The 19,354-nt window shown below is 41.7% G+C and overlaps 4 protein-coding genes across 5 annotated transcripts; 3 read left to right on the forward strand and 1 right to left on the reverse strand.

The window, feature by feature from the left end:
* Positions 1–110: 110 nt before the first annotated feature.
* ndufaf3 (NADH:ubiquinone oxidoreductase complex assembly factor) lies at positions 111–1,646 on the reverse strand. Of its 2 annotated transcripts, none has more exons than XM_065243097.2 (5): positions 1,506–1,646; positions 911–1,106; positions 760–826; positions 547–647; positions 111–459 (listed from the first exon to the last, which is right to left on the reverse strand). In XM_065243097.2, the coding sequence occupies exons 1-5, from the start codon at positions 1,592–1,594 to the stop codon at positions 370–372; spliced, it is 543 nt and encodes a 180-aa protein (XP_065099169.1). In that variant the 5' UTR covers positions 1,595–1,646; the 3' UTR covers positions 111–369. The 2 variants fall into 2 exon arrangements, with proteins under 2 accessions (XP_065099169.1, XP_065099170.1); XM_065243098.2 differs by lacking the exon at positions 1,506–1,646 and adding an exon at positions 1,338–1,472.
* Positions 1,647–2,153: 507 nt separating this feature from the next.
* On the forward strand, positions 2,154–6,629 carry nckipsd (NCK interacting protein with SH3 domain). Its single transcript, XM_065243101.2, has 13 exons — positions 2,154–2,498; positions 2,690–2,802; positions 2,879–3,074; positions 3,145–3,220; positions 3,331–3,944; positions 4,025–4,195; positions 4,264–4,350; positions 4,429–4,567; positions 4,636–4,716; positions 4,791–4,919; positions 5,169–5,261; positions 5,393–5,565; positions 5,819–6,629. The coding sequence occupies exons 1-13, from the start codon at positions 2,325–2,327 to the stop codon at positions 6,029–6,031; spliced, it is 2,259 nt and encodes a 752-aa protein (XP_065099173.1). The 5' UTR covers positions 2,154–2,324; the 3' UTR covers positions 6,032–6,629.
* A 742-nt stretch (positions 6,630–7,371) lies between these two features.
* slc25a20 (solute carrier family 25 member 20) lies at positions 7,372–10,571 on the forward strand. The gene is made up of 10 exons (XM_073813568.1): positions 7,372–7,524; positions 7,556–7,678; positions 7,858–7,950; positions 8,023–8,150; positions 8,266–8,356; positions 8,451–8,568; positions 9,198–9,270; positions 9,343–9,452; positions 9,526–9,650; positions 9,935–10,571. Exons 2-10 carry the CDS (start codon positions 7,577–7,579, stop codon positions 9,995–9,997), a joined length of 903 nt encoding a protein of 300 aa, XP_073669669.1. The 5' UTR covers positions 7,372–7,524; positions 7,556–7,576; the 3' UTR covers positions 9,998–10,571.
* Positions 10,572–14,030: 3,459 nt separating this feature from the next.
* prkar2ab (protein kinase, cAMP-dependent, regulatory, type II, alpha, B) lies at positions 14,031–19,309 on the forward strand. The gene is made up of 10 exons (XM_065243104.2): positions 14,031–14,370; positions 14,547–14,582; positions 15,467–15,606; positions 15,691–15,797; positions 15,878–16,031; positions 16,414–16,515; positions 16,825–16,899; positions 17,206–17,271; positions 17,355–17,493; positions 18,676–19,309. Exons 1-10 carry the CDS (start codon positions 14,106–14,108, stop codon positions 18,798–18,800), a joined length of 1,209 nt encoding a protein of 402 aa, XP_065099176.1. The 5' UTR covers positions 14,031–14,105; the 3' UTR covers positions 18,801–19,309.
* Positions 19,310–19,354: the final 45 nt, after the last annotated feature.

Here is a 19,354-nt window from a genome sequence, read left to right on the forward strand (position 1 = left end):
TTATCTACATGTTAACAGCAACACTGGCAATGCTTTCAATCTTTCTGCTGCTGAATGTTTCTTCTGATGTTTTTGTGTTAGAGAAGCAGAGCTCTGTTTTAATAAAGATCTGTTTATGTCCGTGTGTGTGTGTGTGTGTGTGTGTGCGCGCGTGTGTGTGTGTGCGTGTGTGTGTACACAGATTAAAGGCTTATCGTAGAGGTCAGATGATGGCAACATTCAGAAAGACAAGAACAGATTAGAAACTCTGCTGACTGCTCAACATTAATACCTTCAATCTCTCTCTCTCATTCATCATTCTTCTACATATTATTTCATATCAAATTTGACAAATATAAATATTAACATAGTAAGGTGTGGAGTTTGAAGTTATTCTGCCTGCTCAGGAGGAGGAATCAAAGCGGCTGCTGCTATGCGTCTCTCACTGGACAGGAAGTTGAATGTGGCACATGCATTAGGCTGTGAAGAGAAACACATTTTTGTCAGCTAATACGGCTATGATACACTGACATGAGGAGTTTAAAGAGAAGGGTTTAAGGGACGTACTGTGTCTTGAACCTCTACAGCGATGCCTTTCTTCTTGAGGAAGGCGAGTACGTTTGGATCCAGGCGTTCAGTACGAGCTCCTGTGCCCAAAACCAGAATCTCTGCACAAAAACACATTGCAGCTGTTATCCGAATATTATGTAGAGAAACTTACTGAATAAAATATAAAAGAAGTGCAGTAGTTGGCCATCAGGAACAGAGCCGGTGTCTTACCGATGCGTGGCTCGATCAGATAAAACAGAGACAAACTCTCCACTGTGATGTCTGTGTGACAGCCCACCTGCAAAACACATCAGAAGCTTGTGATCTTCACAGACAAACACACGAGAAAGAAAACATCGTCTTAAACATTTACTGTACGTACATTCCACTGGAGAATGGCCGGCGGGAGAATCGCACAGGGTCCAAACACTTTGTTCCCGTCAATGTTAAAGCCTCGTGGGCTGTAGCTGTAGATGATGGAGCCTCCATCCGCCTCCTTCTGCATCAGAGAGACGGTGGTCCTTTGGTACATCTCATCATCTGATGGACCGAGCCGGTGGTGACGAACCGGACCGATTCTGTGAGGATCAAAGAAAGATGAATTTCATCTGGATATATGTCTCCATATAACAACACATCTAACAAATGAGAGAGAGAGAGAGAGAGAGAGAGAGAGAGAGAGAGAGCAGATATGTTGAACACAGCATCATGACAGGAGGGCTTTTGTTGCTCTCAGTGTAGATGGAGGCTCAGTATCTTCACTACACGATTAAGTTCTGCAGTAGTCTATGCATTAGGGGGGAACTTACATACTGCACATAACACTCAGTATCCCACAATCCAATGCGCTCCGCTTTAATCATTTTCACAATAATATAAGTTCAGAGTTGATGACCTCATTCTGTTTGATTCAAGTAAGTGTTTATAGTAACTCATCAGGTACAGTATGATCGCGAAAGACTCTCAAACACATTTACCGGGTCAGAACCGGCAGAGCTCTCGAGCCGAGCCGCAGTCCGTGAACGGATCCCAATGACAGTAACCTCGCGCAACCCGTCGCGGCCATGACACCGGAACTCTCGCGCGTGCTCGTGTCACTGCAGCGGGACCCGTGAAACATGCACGCGAGGATCCTGTTTCTGTTCCTAAAGTATTTCACTAGTTCATAAACTTCATGCCACTTTCAAAAATATCAAATGATGCTTGTGTTTCACAAACCCTCGCACAACTATAATTGTTTTTGTTAATTTATGGTTTAACTAAACTAAATATTGAGATCTTTCTCTTTATTTGATTTATAACTGCAGTTCTTCTCCTCTTGTTTTTATTGGCGGTTTGGCAACGTTAGGATGCATTTACCCACACAAACTGATCAGAAGTGTTGACTAAAGATCTAACCCCAACTGTTAATAATAATAATTATAGTAAATGATAATAAATGAGATGGAGAGAGATAAAAAATTATTATTCTCAGATTTTATTCATTAATCTTGTTGCTCCTAAAATTTCTATACGGAGATCCCAAATCTTGTCACCAGCAGATTTTTTATAAAATATTATTTATATTTTGCTCTCCATTCTCTCTTAATGTATGGGAGTAGTTCAAACTCTGAGCTCGATTTATTATCCTGGGGGGCGCGTGATCATGCGCGCGGCCGTGGCTGTTTACGGGACAAGAACTGCTGCGCGCTAGCCTGCGCGTTCACATTAGCCAAACGTATTATGATCTGAATTAATGTGTTGTAACTTTGCTCAGATTGCGCGCTAAACGCGAGACAGACGCGTCGCTGATCTGGATGATGTATCGCTCAATGTTTGACTTCAGCTCTGCGGAGCGGAACGCGCTGCGCTTCCCCGCGGGCGAGTCTTTCCTCATCCTCGAGCGCAGCAGCGCGCACTGGTGGCTCGCGACGCGCTGTAGCTCAGGCGAGACGGGATACATCCCGGCGTCATATATAGAGAAAATACCGGTGAGAAACAGAAACAGAAACAGATTTATTGAAAAGTTTCTTAGTAGGTTGAGTATTAAAGCTGGATTGATCTCATATTACACGAGCCAGTTGCACTGCGTTCTTATGTAATGAATTTGCTTACAGTTCTCATGCTGACTGATTTTAAAGTCATTTATTATCCTAATATTATCTGTGGTTTCTCCTGAAAGGCACCTGAGCATGATGAGGTGTTGCAGTCGATAGATCGAGCTATTGAAGCCATTCACAATGTAGCCATGACAAACGGAGGCAAATATAACCTGGAGCAGAGAGATGTCCTGCAGTAAGTACACATTATACACAAACCATACACAAACACACACACAAGTACAACATTCACATGGTGACACACTCCACAGAAAGTTGATCCACCACAGAAAAGAGACGCTGACCCGCAGAAGCCCGACTCCATCCAATCACAAGCAGAAACTCCCATCATCCTCTAGTGAGATGTCACTGAGCCGCACGCCACCGCTGCCGCCCAACGGGTTGAGTCGAGCCCACAGTTGCCAGGGCGACGAGCCCATCTCAGATAGCGTACCAGTGGTCTATCAGGTAAAGCACATGACCTTCTGTCATCAGTGTGTGTGCGTGCGTGCGTGCTGATGCTCTTTTTCTGCCTCAGGTTCCTCCTCATCCTCGCAGAGCTGCACCTGTAACTCCTCCTCCTCCAGAGAAACAAAGACAGCTACAACGCAGAGGTGTTTTTAATACGACAACAACCTGAATCTAACACACTTTTATTACTTTACTACATAAAAGTCTCTTTATCTTTCTTTCTCTCTCTCTCTCTCTCTCTCTCTCTCTGCAGATCCAGACGTGTCAGTGAGAGAATCCTCCTCAAGCCCCGCCCACAATGCAGTTTCTGCTGCTGCCACTGCTGTTGGACCCTCTCTGTCTATAAGCTCCGCCTCTTTAAATTCTGGCTCCTCCCGCTCTGTCATTTCCTCAGATGTCAGTCTTCCCAGTCTTAGTAGTACTCCTCCTCCTGTGCCAAAACGAGGCAAGGCTCCACCTCCACCTGACCAGTCCTCATCTCCATTAGCCCAGCAAGATTCTTCTAACAGTAGCCCCGCCTCTCAGCCAATCAATTTGCAGACCACACCCACTCTCCTGCCTGATCGATCCCCTACTCCGGAGGTGCCAGGTCCTCAGCCGATCAAATCGCAGCATGACCGATCGGAAGCCGAGTGGCCGGCGGCCCCAACCCCGGTTTCTCTTAGCCCCGCTGGTAGCCCCTCCCGGTCCGCAGAAGTTCCCATGACGATTGGACCCGAACTGATTGAATTAGTGAGGAAGAATACGGGCCTCAGTTATGACCTGTCGCGGGTCGCTGTGGGTGTGGTGGTGGGACACCTGCAGAGCGCTTTGCCAAAGGCTGCTACTGACCTGGAGCGAGTCCTGATGTCTTTGGTGGAGAGTAAGGTTTGTGGATTTCCCAGCTATATCCCGCTTAACTTTTTTAAGCGTATTTCCGGTGTGACACAAGTCTGTGTGACCGACAGGATCTCGGCTCGGCGCTGCCGCTCGGGCAGGTGTGTCATGACGAGCAGCGGCTGCAGGTGATCTTTGCGGATTTGGCACGTCACCGCGACGATTCCCAGCAGCGCAGCTGGGCTCTGTATGAAGATCACGCGCTCATCGCGTGTTACCTGGAGGAATTACTGCAGATACTGGTAAGACACACAGACACACAGATCTGTCGTGAACTTCCTCTTCCTTACATCTGGTGTCTTTTTCTTAGACGGATGCAGATCCCGAGGTGTGTAAAAAGATGTGTCGAGTGAACGAGTTCGAGCCGGTTATGTCACTGGTGTCCTACTACCAGATGGTGAGCACGTCACCACCGATCTCCTAATGTGTTGATAAATCATCACTTGAGCGTTGATTCATCTGTGTGATCGTTCAGGAGCATCGAGTGTCCCTACGTCTGCTGCTGCTCAAAGTGTTCGGTGCCATGTGTGGCCTGGACGCTGCGCTGATCTCCGCCCTCCTCAACTCGGTGTTGGCCATGGAGCTCGCGCGGGACCTGCAGAACGACACCCAGGGTAAATCCGGGTCTGATTTTCTTCAGGTGAGTTTCTCTTACGTGGACTGACGTTTGTTTTGTGCGCAGAGCATGAGAAGATGTGCTACAGTGCGTTGCTGATGGCCATGATCTTCTCCATGGGTGAACAGTTACCGCTGCATCACTATGGTGAGGCTTTGATGAGGCGTAGAAGACGCTTGTGAAGGTTTGAATCTGAATTTGATTCTGTCTGTCTGTCACAGATCATTTGAATGGCAGTTTCCTGCAGTTTCTGTTGGATGTGATTGAGGAAGGTTTGCCTTCTGACCCGACAGAACAGCTGCCGGACCTCTTCATCAACCTCCTGTTGGCATTCAACCTCCACCTGAGTGGTAAAAAACACCACATGAGACACAAACAACAATAAAAACTTGATTTTCACCACAGACTTTGAGAAACACTTTTTAAAGTAGAATTTTGCCTGTAATGCTGATGTTTTAATGTCACAGACGTGATGACGGGAACTGTGTGTTTTTTACACTGGTGTGTGTGTGGTGTGTGTGTGGTGTGTGTGTGTGTGTGTGTGTGTGTGTGTGTGTGTGTGTGTGTGTGTGTGTGTGTGTGTGTACTTCTCCCTGCAGTACCAGAAATTAACATTGTCATGAAGGCCCTGATGAAGAGACACAATGTGAAGATTCTCCCTGAGAAAATCCTGTTGTTACTCAACAGAGGAGGTGAGACACAGAGATTCTCTTCAGGTTTAAAGTTAACTGTTTAAGTACTTCAGCTGTATTAATGTGTGTGTGTGTGTGTGTGTGTGTGTGTGTGTGTGTGTGTGTGTGTGTGTGTGTGTGTGTGTGTGTAGAGGATCCAGTGTGTCTGTTCAATCACTCTCCTCCTGCTCCACACGCTGTGCTGAAGTTTCTTCAGGATGTGTTTGCCAGTCAGGACACTTCAGATATTTTCTACCGCACAGACCTGATGGTGATGATCGACATTGCAGTGAGACAGATATCAGACCTGTCGCCTGGTGATAGAGTGAGACTGCACCTGCACACCTGTTCACCATAAAAGCCTGAACCCCTAACTAACCACAACATACTGCTAAATAATACTAATGTAGTGTATGTGGTACACATGAATCATTGAGCAGAACACTGGAATTAAAGGAACTGAAACCTTTGAAAGTTATTTCTGTAGTTTAGCGCAGTGTTTAATGTTCATCTTGTCTTGATGTGACCATTGCTACTGTTCCTTTAAATGTACTGATGTCTGTGTGTCTGTGTGTCAGATGCGTATGGAGTATCTGTCTCTCATGCACGCTATCATGCGCTCTACTGATTATCTGGAGCATCAGCACCGATTGTGTGACCTGCAGGCAGCGCTGCAGAGGATTCTGGGAGAGGACGAGGACTCTGGGCTGGATGAGGGATCGAGCAGACACATAGACAAACTCATTGTGCAGCAGATCTATAAGGAGTTTCCTCAGATTTCTAGAAACTGATGTTAGTGCATGTAGTTTAACCCTTCACGTGTTATTTCTCAATAACATCATTCAGTGCTCATCTGTAACAACAGTTCAGATTCTTTCTGTTAGTCGATATAATAGCGTCGTTATCTGCACAATAGTCTGTTCGTTGCTATTATTGACTTAAACGCATATAAACATCTGCTGTGGCTCGTGCTTAACTAAATATCAGCAGAAAAAATGGCCTGTAGTGTCTGTACAGCTGCTGTTTGTTTATTTGTGGATTCTCTGATGTTCTTCTGCTTTCTCATCACTGACAGTCAAAACACTAAAATGCTGCTTAAATGAGTAATATGAGTTAACGTGTTATTCCTTCAGTATTAAAACAATTATACAGAAACAAGTACAATAGCACTGAACTGATGTTACTCTTAGGGTTTGTGCTTAGCTTATGTATGGGTGTCTGTCATATGTTATCATATTGTCTTTAAAACATCGGGCAGATTATAAACAGCTAAAAATATCTATTTTTACCCTTTCAATTTTTGTTGTTGTGAAGGGAAAACAGGAACGATATATTTTCTTAACGTTGAAAAATTAATAAAATGTTGCCATTGTCTTAATGCACCTTCAATCAAGTGTCTGTCTCTTTTTATAGTAAATAAATGTACATTTAGAATAATGCTGGAAAACTCCGGTATTAAACAAAATTATGTTTTATTTGTTTTAACCCAACAGTGTTTTTCATTCATAATTGTTCAGAATACTTGGTTCCGTGTTGCTATCCGGACGGTTTATAGTGACGCGCCGCTTGCCTGCGATTCTCCCTTGCTCAGAAAACTCAATCCTCCATTGATCCGCATTTACATTTCACCGCATGTTTCACACATTTCTTATTAATCAGTCAGTTTAATGTATAAAGTATTCGTAGTATTTGTTGCGTTGAATTCATGCGTACAGTCGATCGTTCTTGCTAAGCCGCGCCTACTTTATGACCACGTCAGACACCGTCCCTACACCAAAGATTATAGATGTGAACAAGACGCCCCACTGCTGCTACAATGAATGAAGGAAAAGTGCAACGTCTTCCAGTTAAAGAGTCATGTTAAGATATCTGTGGGAGCCAGCGTGTGCATGCGCAGTAACCGAATCAACCTGGAAAGTGATTTGTATTTAAGTAACAAAGTTTATGGTAAAGTTAATGTCAGGTTTAACTGTTGGTCGCAAATATGTTATGACGTTAGCTGGTGATTTTAGAGGTCCCTCTTCTCTCATTCAAGGTTCTGGTATTAATGAATGAAGGTGTTGCAAAGTGCGTTGACTTCTCTTTACACCGCAGCCGCTTTATTTCTGTGGGTGCATCAGTGAAATAGTTCCGGGTGCGCATGTGGGTGAAAGGTCGCGGTGAGAGTAAGAAAAAGACACTGCTGTCACCGCTAAACCTGAAGACCTTTAAAAACACAAAGCGTCATCTATTCAGTCTGAGAACAACGAGAAACACAAAAGATCAGACTGAAATCAAAGAGAAACACAAGAGATCAGACTGAAATCAAAGAGAATCACAAGAGATCAGACTGAATCATGTCGAAGCAGCAGCCGATCAGTCCGATGAAGAATTTCTTCGCCGGTGGATTCGGGGGAGTTTGTTTAGTGTTTGCTGGACACCCGCTGGACACTATCAAAGTATTATTATTATTATTTATTGTAAATGAGTTTATCACGTGACTGTCAGCGGTTCTTACTAAAGAGATACACTGTATATTGTCTATTGAGAGACTGCTTATAGATGTACAGACTATAAACGAGGAGAAAGAAATGAGAGAAAAGTGTAAAATGTTTGTCATTATCTGCTGTCTGCGCAGGTGCGACTGCAGACGCAGCCAAAGCCTCGTGCAGGTGAATCGCTTCTTTACAGAGGCACATTTGACTGCTTTAAAAAAACCCTTGCAAAAGAGGTGAGACTTTATTTACTGATCTTTACTTAATAACACCAGCATTGCATAGACTGATGTCTGTCTGTCTGACAGGGGGTCCGGGGTCTGTATAAGGGGATGGCGGCCCCTATCATCGGTGTCACACCCATGTTTGCTGTGTGTTTCTTTGGGTTTGGACTGGGCAAGAAACTGCAGCAGAAAACACCAGATGACGTTCTGACGTGAGTTCAAATCTGTGCTTTATACCAGCGAGTGGTTTTATTTTATTATCGCTGGCCGGTCCTATAGAAAGTCCTGACAATCAAACAAACGTGTGTGTTTTGTGTTGTGTTTCAGATATCCACAGTTGTTTGCGGCAGGAATGTTGTCAGGTGTGTTCACGACGGCCATCATGGCTCCAGGAGAGAGAATCAAATGTTTGCTGCAGGTAAGACACAAACAACCCAAATCAATCATTGCCAGATAAAGCACAGTACGTTCAGTACATCATTTAGCACAGTAATGTGCGTGTGTGTGTTCAGATCCAGGCCGCGTCAGGGGAGGTCAAGTACAACGGGCCGATGGACTGCGTCAAGCAGCTGTACAGAGAAAGTGGCATCCGTGGCATTTATAAAGGAACGGCACTGACGCTCATGAGAGGTACAAACAGCCGATCACTTCAGCCTCTTACAGATGTGACGTGAGCAGCGAGGAAAACAAGTAAAAGACAATTATTGTGTAGTTAGGGTTAGGATGGCAAAATAAAGGCCTATCAGATAAATTCAGATGCCAAAATGATGTAAAGAAGCAACAAATTTGAGTAGCGCATTGATTAGGGATGCACCGATACCATTTTTTTGGAATACGAGTAGGAGTACGAGTACTTGCATTTCAGTACTTGCCGATACCGATACAGAGTACTTAATAAAAAAACATGATTTAAATTTACAGGTAACAGCTTTACTCATATAATTTAACAAAAAAACAAAGGACTAGTTTTTCAGGTTGTTGTAAACTCTCCCTCTTTGGACAACACAAGAGGCATTAACCCCTTACACGCCGCTCAAACATAGACATTTCTCAGACCGTGGTATCGATTCCAGGTATCGGGGGACTTTTAACGAGTACTTTAGAAAATGTGGTATCGAGGCCGATACCAGTATCGGTATCGGTGCATCCCTAGCATTGATCTGTGCTCTGATCTAAAGTTAGATTTGATCTGATCTGAGAAAAGACATGATTGACAGCTCTGTGCATGTGAATGATTGACAGCTGTCACTCTGTCTCAGATGTGCCGGCGAGTGGAATGTACTTCATGACCTACGAGTGGCTGAAGAAGATTCTTACACCAGAAGGGAAGAGGTGAGTGACGTCGCGTCTCAAAAGCAAGACTGTCTTGTGTGTTTTGTGGTAATAAGCGGTTTCTCTCTTCAGTCCGACCGAGTTGAGCGTTCCCAGTGTTCTGTTTGCCGGTGGGATGGCTGGAATCTTTAACTGGGCTGTGGCGATTCCTCCTGATGTCCTGAAGTCTCGTTTTCAGACAGGTGAGTTAGACGGCAGTACAGCATTGCAGTCTGGAAACAACGGCGGTTTGATGTCCTTGTGTTTGATTGACAGCTCCCGAGGGCAAATATCCCAATGGTTTTCGGGATGTCCTGAGAGAGTTGATTAGGGAGGAGGGGATCGGCTCGCTCTATAAAGGCTTCAATGCCGTGATGCTCCGAGCGTTTCCGGCCAATGCGGTACGTTACGTTTTTACTTTTCTCATGAACGCATGCAGGGTTAATCACACCCCAAAATAAATAAAAATAAAGAGATCTCATCATTGTAAAGTGTTCGGTAGATTTTTATAAATAAATAATAATTGAGTAATTTGCTTCTTTAGTAAAAATAATAAATCAGATATGGTGACGGTTGGGGAGCTACAATCCAAAGTCCTCATGGTCAAAATGACATAAATCAATTAAATTCAGCAAAGCGACAGGAATCAATGTGTGTCTGTATTGAATGTTTGTCTTCTCCTCAGGCTTGTTTTCTGGGTTTTGAATTGGCTATGAAGTTTTTGACCTGGATTGCTCCAAATCTGTGATCCAGATGAACGTCTGTGACACCAGAAGAGATCTCTACACACGCTGTGATGAATCCACAGCACAGACTTTTATTTGTTTTGAGATTTTTAAACTGTAATAGTTTAATGTGCCTTAATGCCAGACTGTGAAATCATTTCTGCCTTCAGGGAAGCTGAATGTTTATCATCTAAAATAATTCAACAGTTTTACAACAAACGCGAGTGTGTTTTATACAGTAACACATTCATTTCCATGTCAGTCATTTACATTATGAAGTCAGAAATACACATTTATGGGCAGACAGGGTTTAAGTCTAGGCCAAGACTAAAATGCTTGTTTTTTATTAAAAACAGCTTGCGCTTGAATATCTTAACATATATCAGTGCCGTTGTTTAGTTACAAGATGCTAAGAATGTAGATGTAAGGTTAGTTAGTAAACTACTTAAATGTTGTAGGTCTAGTCCTGGCTTAACCTTAACCCTGTCTGGAAAACTCACCCACATGTTTCATTTATCTTTAGATTTATTTTAATTGTTTTGTTAATTGTGTTCACCTGCATTGTGTGCATGAATAAATGTTTATTGCGGATTTTCATATGATGTTGTTGTGAGTTATTATTTGTGTCTTTTGTGTTTGATGTTTTAACTTGGCAGATTTTAGTTTTGTTATGCTAGACTTTAATAGGTTTGTGTCATGTAATATTTCAGGGGAATATAATGATGAGATTTGTCCCGCGGTTTTTATCGAGGACGGTCGATATTTTCCACTGGTCGATTTTCCCTCCCGCAGGGAAGATAAGCGGGAGAGTTTTAGTTATAAATGATTAAATGTTTGAGATGTTTGTTAGGTGTGTAGATAACACGGCTGTGGTGATTTAAAGTTAAAGTGTGTCTGTAATGTACATTTTTTATATACATAGGGGAGAGTGGGGTAAAGTTAGACATCGGGTAAAGTGAGACACCCCCTGTATCTAGGCAACGGAACACATTTGTGGTCCTATGACCATTATGTTTTTAAGCCCCTCAAATTTCCCCTTGGCCATGAAGGACAGGACCTCATGCTGCTGTGGTTAACATGTTTTTTTCACAAAAATATATTTTTTGCTTGTAAAAGTAAATTTTCTTGCTGTCAACTTAATCAACTGTTGTGCCAAAGCAAATTGATTCAGGTAGAAAAACTTATATCACACATGTTTATGAACTACCAACATATAAAACCTTGTGTTGATGCTAGCTGAAGATTAGCCTGAATTTCCAAGAGAGAGAGTTTTTTTCCAAAATGTGGTGGTGGGGTAAAGTGAGACAAATGATGTGGGGTAAAGTGAGACATGAGGCACAAGTTCAGTTTAGTCTAAAACATATTTTAATGTAATATTACATTACATATGTTTTATTTTTAATGTTATAAACATTGCAGAAAAACCATTATGCCTAGTCAATACACCAGGAAGACAGCCTGGGGAAAAACACCCCTTGAGGAGATGGAGAGTGCAGCTGCTTAGGTCAAGGAAGGAAAGAATTCTCTAATGCTATGTACATACCAAACGCGAGGCATCATGGTACTGTGGGTTCACACCAGACACAAGTTCAACAATTTGCGCAAGTAGATTACATACAAAGTCAATGCAAAGACGTAGTGATGGTCAACCCGGATCTTTTCAAGGATTCGGGTTATTCTGAGTCACTCACTAATATGATCCGGGTTGTGCGAGTCACTCGAGTCACTCGAGTCACTTGGTCAAAATCTCCCAATTCCAATCGCTAAGTCATACTAATGCCAACCAAGCAACTCGGATCACGCGTGCAGCTACGAGTTTATGACTCCTCTGCTCACAAAAAAAGGGCTTATGTGACCTGAGGAACTCGTAAAAAACATGCATGCCCGTGGTAACATTATCAATAACATAATTGTAAAAGTTTGGTGTGTTTAGTTTCATTTCATAACGACAAATATATCAACACCACATTTAGAAGATGTCAGGCTTGGTTGACTTGGACATGAGAGGAACGTGTCCTGTTTCAGATTGACTTAAAAGATCCACGATAGGCTTCGGTTAATCTTGTGAGTGAGTCCCAGACAGAGCCGCTCGCCCGCTCCTGCACGGGTCCTGTGAGTGAACCACTCACGTCACTCTGAGTGACTCAGTCAACAAGAGGAGCCGTGTACGTCCGTCGGTGGCGGATCTTTCCAGCAGCACTGCTGCAGCAGTCCTCGTATTTAAAAATGTTAAACATTTGCAGCTTCTACCCAAAACATTGTGCCAGTCAAATATTTCAACAGATTAGCCTACATGAGTCAGTGGGTTAACAACACGAGCAAGGCTTGTTTCTCCTAGCCCAGGATTCAAGCTCCATGAGTTGAGTCACTCTCTGTGTGAATCCCCGAGCCGCCGTCCAACTCATTGTCGCGCGCACGCATCCCTTTGTACTCGGACTCGGAGCTGCAAGAAATAATGATCCGGAATAGCAGCTTTTGGTTCACTCGGTACCCCCAGTCGACATTTGGTGATGTAAATTAACTCGTTGTTGCAAGTTATAGAACCTATGGCAGCTTATGTAGAGTTATTTGTTGTAATTCTGTTGTAAACATTTGAAGAGCTTTGTGTTTGATACAATTTCTCATTTTTAATGCAAAATCTGAGAGGACTCAACTGACTCGGGTTAATGGTCACTAAGGACTCATGGTTCTCGAGTCATTTTAGGGATCGGGTTAAATGATCCGAGTTTCGGGTGACTCGCTCATCACAAGACGCAATCAGACACGTCCTCGCATGTGGCGATGCGAATGACGTGATATGGGTGGCGCGTTTTCCACGAAAACACGCGCTATTCGCCGCAAACATGTCTTCGCCCAATTTGAAAATATTCAACTTGAGCGAAAATTTGCATTACACAATGTTAAATCCTGCGAGTAATCTAGATCAAGTAACGCACTGCCCCGCATTTGGTGTGTACGTAGCATTATTCACTCTAGATTACTCACGGGATTTAACATTGTGTCATGCAAATTTTTCGTTCGAGATAAATATTTTTAACTTGGGCGAAGACATGTTTGAGGTGAATAGTGCGTGTTTTCGCGGCAAATGCTCCGCTCATATGGCGTCATTCGCATCGCCCCAGGCGAGGATGCGTCTGATCGTGTCTTTGCATTAACTTTGAATGTAATCTACTTGCACAAATCGTTGAACTCACGTCTGGTGTGAACCCACAGTAAGAGCAGCTGCAAGGGATAGAAATATTGATAGATGGTTCTGAATGTCTTTTGCGCTGACCCACAGACACTAGCTGGCTCTAAGGGTCCTTTGTTCTGACCCCCAGACTGCGTTCTAATCTAACTGGTTCTATATGTCATTTGAATGTTAATTAAAAAAATTTGAATTGTCGGAGCCAATGGTCTACCGTGGGCAGCGCTCCGACATGTGGTGCTTTCACACTTTCTGGGAGTTCGATTCCCGGCTCGTGGTCATTTGCCGATCCAATACCCTTCTCTTCTCCCTGTACTTTCCTGTCCTCTCCAAAACTCACTGTTAAATAAAGGCAAAAACTGGCAAAAAAAATATAACTTTTGAATTATGTTATGTTGTATTTGATTTTGGTTCAGAGTTACTGTACTTTCAAGTGTTTAGAAAAATAATGTTCTTAATTGACCAATCCCCTTGATTCTGTTACTAGTCCAACATTAGTTCTGGAATGTGTGGTTGTCAAGCTAGCCGTCAGGATTTTATCTGTTACAATATGTGCTGTTATGGTAGTTTCAGAGTGTAAAAAGTAAGTGGATCAGTTTACCCCGAGCTGGTTCACTTTACCCCCTTGATTTTTCTGGTCTGTCTCAGTTTACCCCTAAGCTGGGGTAAAGTGAGACACAAGACCACTTTTTTTAAAACACTCATATTTTCACTGCTCTTCGTCCTGAATATATTCTGGTAATTTCCATAGCTAGGAAACATCCTGAATTAATGGAAAATGTGTCAATTTGACTGATATATCATTTTAGCTCGCTTAGAGGGGAGCAAATGTAAAAAATGTCTCACTTTACCCCACTCTCCCCTACTGTGGTTATTGATCGACGTCCTGATAAACGCTGAGCATTACCGCGGCGCCTTCGCGCGTGATTCGTGTCGGTATCGGGATGAGCGCCGAGGTTCCGGTGGGTCTCACGGATCTTCTGATGGGTTTCACGCTGGAGGTTCTGAAGCAGAGACCCACAGATCTGCTCGAGTTCGCCGTTCAGCACTTCACGCGCTTGCGGGAGCGTCGGAGCCCCGTGCGCGCCTCTGGCCGCTCTCCGGTGACCCGTGGCGACGCGTTTGACCGCGGATCCGCCGCGACAGACTCGACTGAGGACGATGATGATGAAGAAGAAGATGCTTTTCCAGAGGACTTCACCTTTAAACGTGAGTAGATTCAGAAAGGTCACGTGAATCAGATGAAATCAGTTTCATGTGCTACTACTGTCTGGATAAAATCACACAAACATCTCACCGTTCAGAATTTAAACTGTTATTGTTAATGACTGTAAACCAAATCTTTTTCTTTTATTATTAACATTTGTTTGTCTGTTTATCCATAGCACCTCCTACTAGTAAATGCAACAGAAGAGTTTCAGGTAACTTAATTCAGTCTAAGTTTTTATGATGAATAATTGATGTTATCAGAGGGTTAAACTGTTAGGTTGTCAGTGTCGCTGTAATTGAGGTTACTTTACGAGAATTAACCACGGTTTTACTAAAACAACAACAAAATGTGTTACCCTAGTAAGTTACTTAAAAAAAAAATTTTATTATTGTTACTAATGACATCTTTAATCGTGTAATGATATTACTTTCTTTAAAAAGTTTAATTATTTACTAATTACTAAATCATATTTAGTAAATTATACAAAATAGCTTGAAACAGCTCAGATAAATCAAATAAAAGTACATCAATTATTCTGCTCACACTTTTAAAAATGAAATTCTCACTATGAAAGTCACCATGAAATTAAAATAAAAGCTGTAATTTGTTTTGGAATATTGTGGTATTTTTTTTACAAATGACTTATTTATGAGCTTCATAATTGTTTTTATTCATGTGCCTTCATAATCTTTAATCAAAAACACAAAGTCCTCCCTTCCTAAAAATGATTTTACTTCCGGTCATATGGCACGGCAGGTGGGCGATTAGCAACACAACTTCAAATGATCCAATCAGATCTCAATGGACAAATTCAAGTTTCAAATTTCATTTCAGAAGCTGTTTCACATGGATATACATCAGCACGTGGAAAATAAGGCAATCGCTACTTCCGTTTCATGGTGACTTTAACTAACTATTAAAGGTTTGGGTTAACCCTAATCACATCAGAGGTTACTGTCATTAAATTACACTAAGTAATTAATTACTTAGTAACAAGTTACACCCAACACTGCCGATGGTAATCAATACATAAAAAACATGGTTACTACTAGAAAACCGCATGGTTAGTTTAGTAAGGGCTGTGTTACTGTACAGTGTGTGCAGAGGCTTATAACCCAGATGAAGATGAAGATGATGGGGTCGAGTCGAGGGTCGTTCACCCTAAAACTGAAGAGCAGCGCTGTCGACTTCAGGACGCCTGCAGAGAAACACTGCTGTTTAAAACACTGGAGCAGGTGATGTTAAAAATATACGATCATAGAGCATTTCAAATGAGCTGACCAGATACTGATGTCTGTCTGTCTGTCTGTCTGTGTCAGGATCAGTTTAATGAGGTGTTAGACAGCATGTTTGAAGTGCTGGTGAAACCTCACGAGTGCATCATAAATCAAGGGGATGATGGTGATAATTTTTATGTTATTGAAAGGTAAGCCTGTAATCTTTATTTGATTGTGTTTGTTGTTGTGTGTACAGATCTGTGTTGAAATCTCTGTTTGTGTGTCACAGGGGTGTGTTTGATATAATGATAGAGAAGGACGGAGTGACTCGCTGTGTGGGTCAATATGAAAATAAAGGAAGCTTTGGTGAACTTGCTCTAATGTATAACACACCTCGAGCGGCCACTATCATTGCCACACAGGACGGAGCGCTGTGGGCTTTGGTAAGGCTGTAAACTGTGATTTTCTGTATGTATAACAGACCAGAACACACTGTGAGAAAATATTATAACCACATGTGCTCATAGTTAAAGTGTAAAGTCATTTTAGAGAATTGTTTCCACACACATTATAAATGTTAGACATGTATTGCTGAAACACATCACACAGACTGTTAACTGTGTAGTACTGAATTGTGGAGTTACACCGTTAAACAGTTTTTCCACATTTCTGTGTTCAGAATTATTTGGGTAGGGCTACTTCACGTGAGAAATATGTAGCGTACTACTAGCAATATGCACTTAACCGTGTATAGAGTAGTCAGTGTAGTGTATGTAGGGTCATCTGCACTCTAACTTCAGTCATGTTTGTGTATTTTATTTTCAGGACAGGGTCACGTTTCACAGACTCATTGTGAAAACTAATGCCAAGAAGAGGAGAATGTATGAGAGTTTTATTGAGAGTGTGCCGCTGTTAAGGTCTCTCCAGGTGAGGGTGGAAACGTATATAACATATGAAGAGCTCAGATTCCTCCGTGTCTGACATGTTTTCTTGTAAATGAGCATTTTTATCAGACTCTTAATGGACAGCAGAGGACTCCAGGCCAGATTCACATAGGGCTGCTAAGTTCGGTGTGGATCCGGCCCAGAGTCGTCTGCTGTCTGTCAACAAACAGGCATTTCTGAATGGCCTGAGGCCGGAATTAAGCAATTGATTTTGAATCCTCACAATTCATCTTTTCCTTTCAGTTGTTTAGATGCTGAAGGTGGTTGAGTAATTTCTCTCTCTCTCTTTCAGTTATCTGAACGAATGAAACTTGTTGATGTTTTGGGGATGAAATCCTTTAAAAACGGAGAACAGATCATAAAACAGGTTTGTATTCATTCTCAAGTTCTGTAATGTTTCCTTAGAAATTTATAGAAACCATACAATATTGCTGAAGCATCTGTACATGCACATGTGGAATATAATATAAATAATGACACTACTATATACCACTGTTTTATATACTCTAATATCACAGATATCATTTTAAGACAAACATAGAGAATTTGCCGTAACCCTATGAAATGTACCTTAGCATTACATACTGAAAGTAGATTAAAAAGTTTATAGTTGGATTATTACAATAATACAATTGTGTGGATATCAAGCAGTTTTCTCTCTTTTGACTCTTAGGGTGATGAAGCCGACTGCTTTTATATTGTGGAGTCTGGGGAAGTTAAAATTATGATTAAGAGCAAAGTAAGCACTGTTTATGTCTCTGTATAAACACACCTCAATGACTGTAGTTGGGGGTTTCCTCATGCATTGATGTCCTTCTGTAGACTAAAGCAGGCCAGCGGGTGAATGAGGAGGTTGAGATCGCCCGCTGCACTACAGGACAGTATTTCGGGGAACTGGCGCTGGTCACAAACAAACCCAGAGCTGCTTCTGTGTATGCATTTGGAGAGACCAGGTGTTTAGGTACAAATTTGCCAAATTGCCAGTCCTGAACTAAATGATAATAGAAAGACATTTCTATACAGCAGGGGTCTCCAACGTGGAGTCTGTGAGGTGCCCGCCAAAGCACATTCTATTAATAGTCTCAATTGTATTATTTATTTATTTCATATTTTTATATTAGCTTGGCTTGGTTTACATATGTTAACATTTTAAACAATACTAAAACATTATGGGGTGGTTTCCCGGACAGGGATTAGCTTAAGACAGGACTAGGCCTAAGTTTAATTAGGAAATATAACTAGTTTTAACAAACATGCCTTACTAAAAACATTACTTGTGTGCATATTGAGGCAAAACAAAGGGCACTGATGCATTTTAAGATATGTCAGTGCAAGTTGTTTACATTTTGGACAGCTCTTACATTTATTTTATTTTAGTCTAGGACTAGTCTAATCCCTGTCCGGGAAACCGCCACACATCCAAGTAAAATAAGATCAACAATGTAAAACAAAAAAGTTTTAAGTAGACTATATCAAAGCATAGCCCTCCAGATTGTTTTATCCATTGCGGTAGCCCTTGCTCACAAAAAGGTTGGAGACCCCTGCAGTATACAGAGTTCTGTTTTCAAGGTCAAGTTCTGCAAATAAAGTGATATCAAAGACTGCAGACAAACCGACTTTTAGGTCACAGCTATTATAAAAATATAGGCAGAAAAACCTTTCCTTTAAGGGGAATAGTTCACCCAAACATTTTTAAGACATCTTCAATGTCTTTCTATGTTCTTCAGAACCCAAACGTAGATTTTTGTTTTGCATTTTCACAAAGACAGTCACCATCCACTCTTATCTTATATACCCTTCAAGCTTCAAAGACACGCAAAAATGTTAAAAAAATAACTGCATTTGACTTTGTTACACCTTATCTTAAAGTAAACATCCTTAAACTGCCAACAGATCAGACACAGATAGAAACACAATACAACAGTGTCACCAAAAAATTAATAATAATTTAGTTTTTCACTAACCATTCAGTAAACAAAGGGGTTCTGAAGAACAAAGACCGACATTGGAAGATGACACAAGGGTGAGTAAATAATGAAAAGGTTTTCATTTTTGAGTTAACTGTCCCTTTAAATATTTGTTTATAGGTAAACGCTGTTCTTATTCAAGTTATGACGATATTTTATTTCTGGTATTTTGTCAGTGATTGATGTGCAAGCGTTTGAGCGTCTCTTGGGTTCGTGTAAGGAGATTCTGAAGAGGAACATCAGTCACTATGAGCAACAGCTGGTGGCTCTCTTTGGCTCCAGTGATGATCTTAAACATTAATAACTTCACCACCTGTAGAACGAACAAACCACTTAAAAACATAGGTCTGTGTCCAGATCCTGTCTCAAGATGCACTTACTATAGGGCAATGCACTGTACCTGGACAAACATTAACCGTTTCAAAGGTATAACCACAAGATTAAAACACTATGTCCTCAAATCACTTACTAACCTGAATGTGTATCAAATCCACTGGTCAACCAGATCACTTTAAATGGGTGTGAAATATAAGCGCTAACTAGCCATACAGTGCTGATTAAATAATAAAGAAGAATTACATCAGTAACCCTAGACTACAGAACATTTAACAGCCAAAGACTTAAACAAAAAATATTGAGACACTTCAGTTTTTTAGCCCTTGGCACATTTTGGCTCATAGATCACCATTTCAAGCACATTACAAATTTTTTGTATAAAAAAAAAGAACCTTCCTTCATATGTCCTTGCATTACCCGCAGTAGATAACCATAACCATCTGCAATTGTGAAACACTAGTAAACTTTCTAGAAATGTTACCCATGACTTCCTGTGATTGATGATTAAACACAAATAAA

This window comes from Paramisgurnus dabryanus, chromosome 24 (genome assembly GCF_030506205.2).
Source record: "Paramisgurnus dabryanus chromosome 24, PD_genome_1.1, whole genome shotgun sequence".
Lineage (NCBI taxonomy): Eukaryota > Metazoa > Chordata > Actinopteri > Cypriniformes > Cobitidae > Paramisgurnus > Paramisgurnus dabryanus.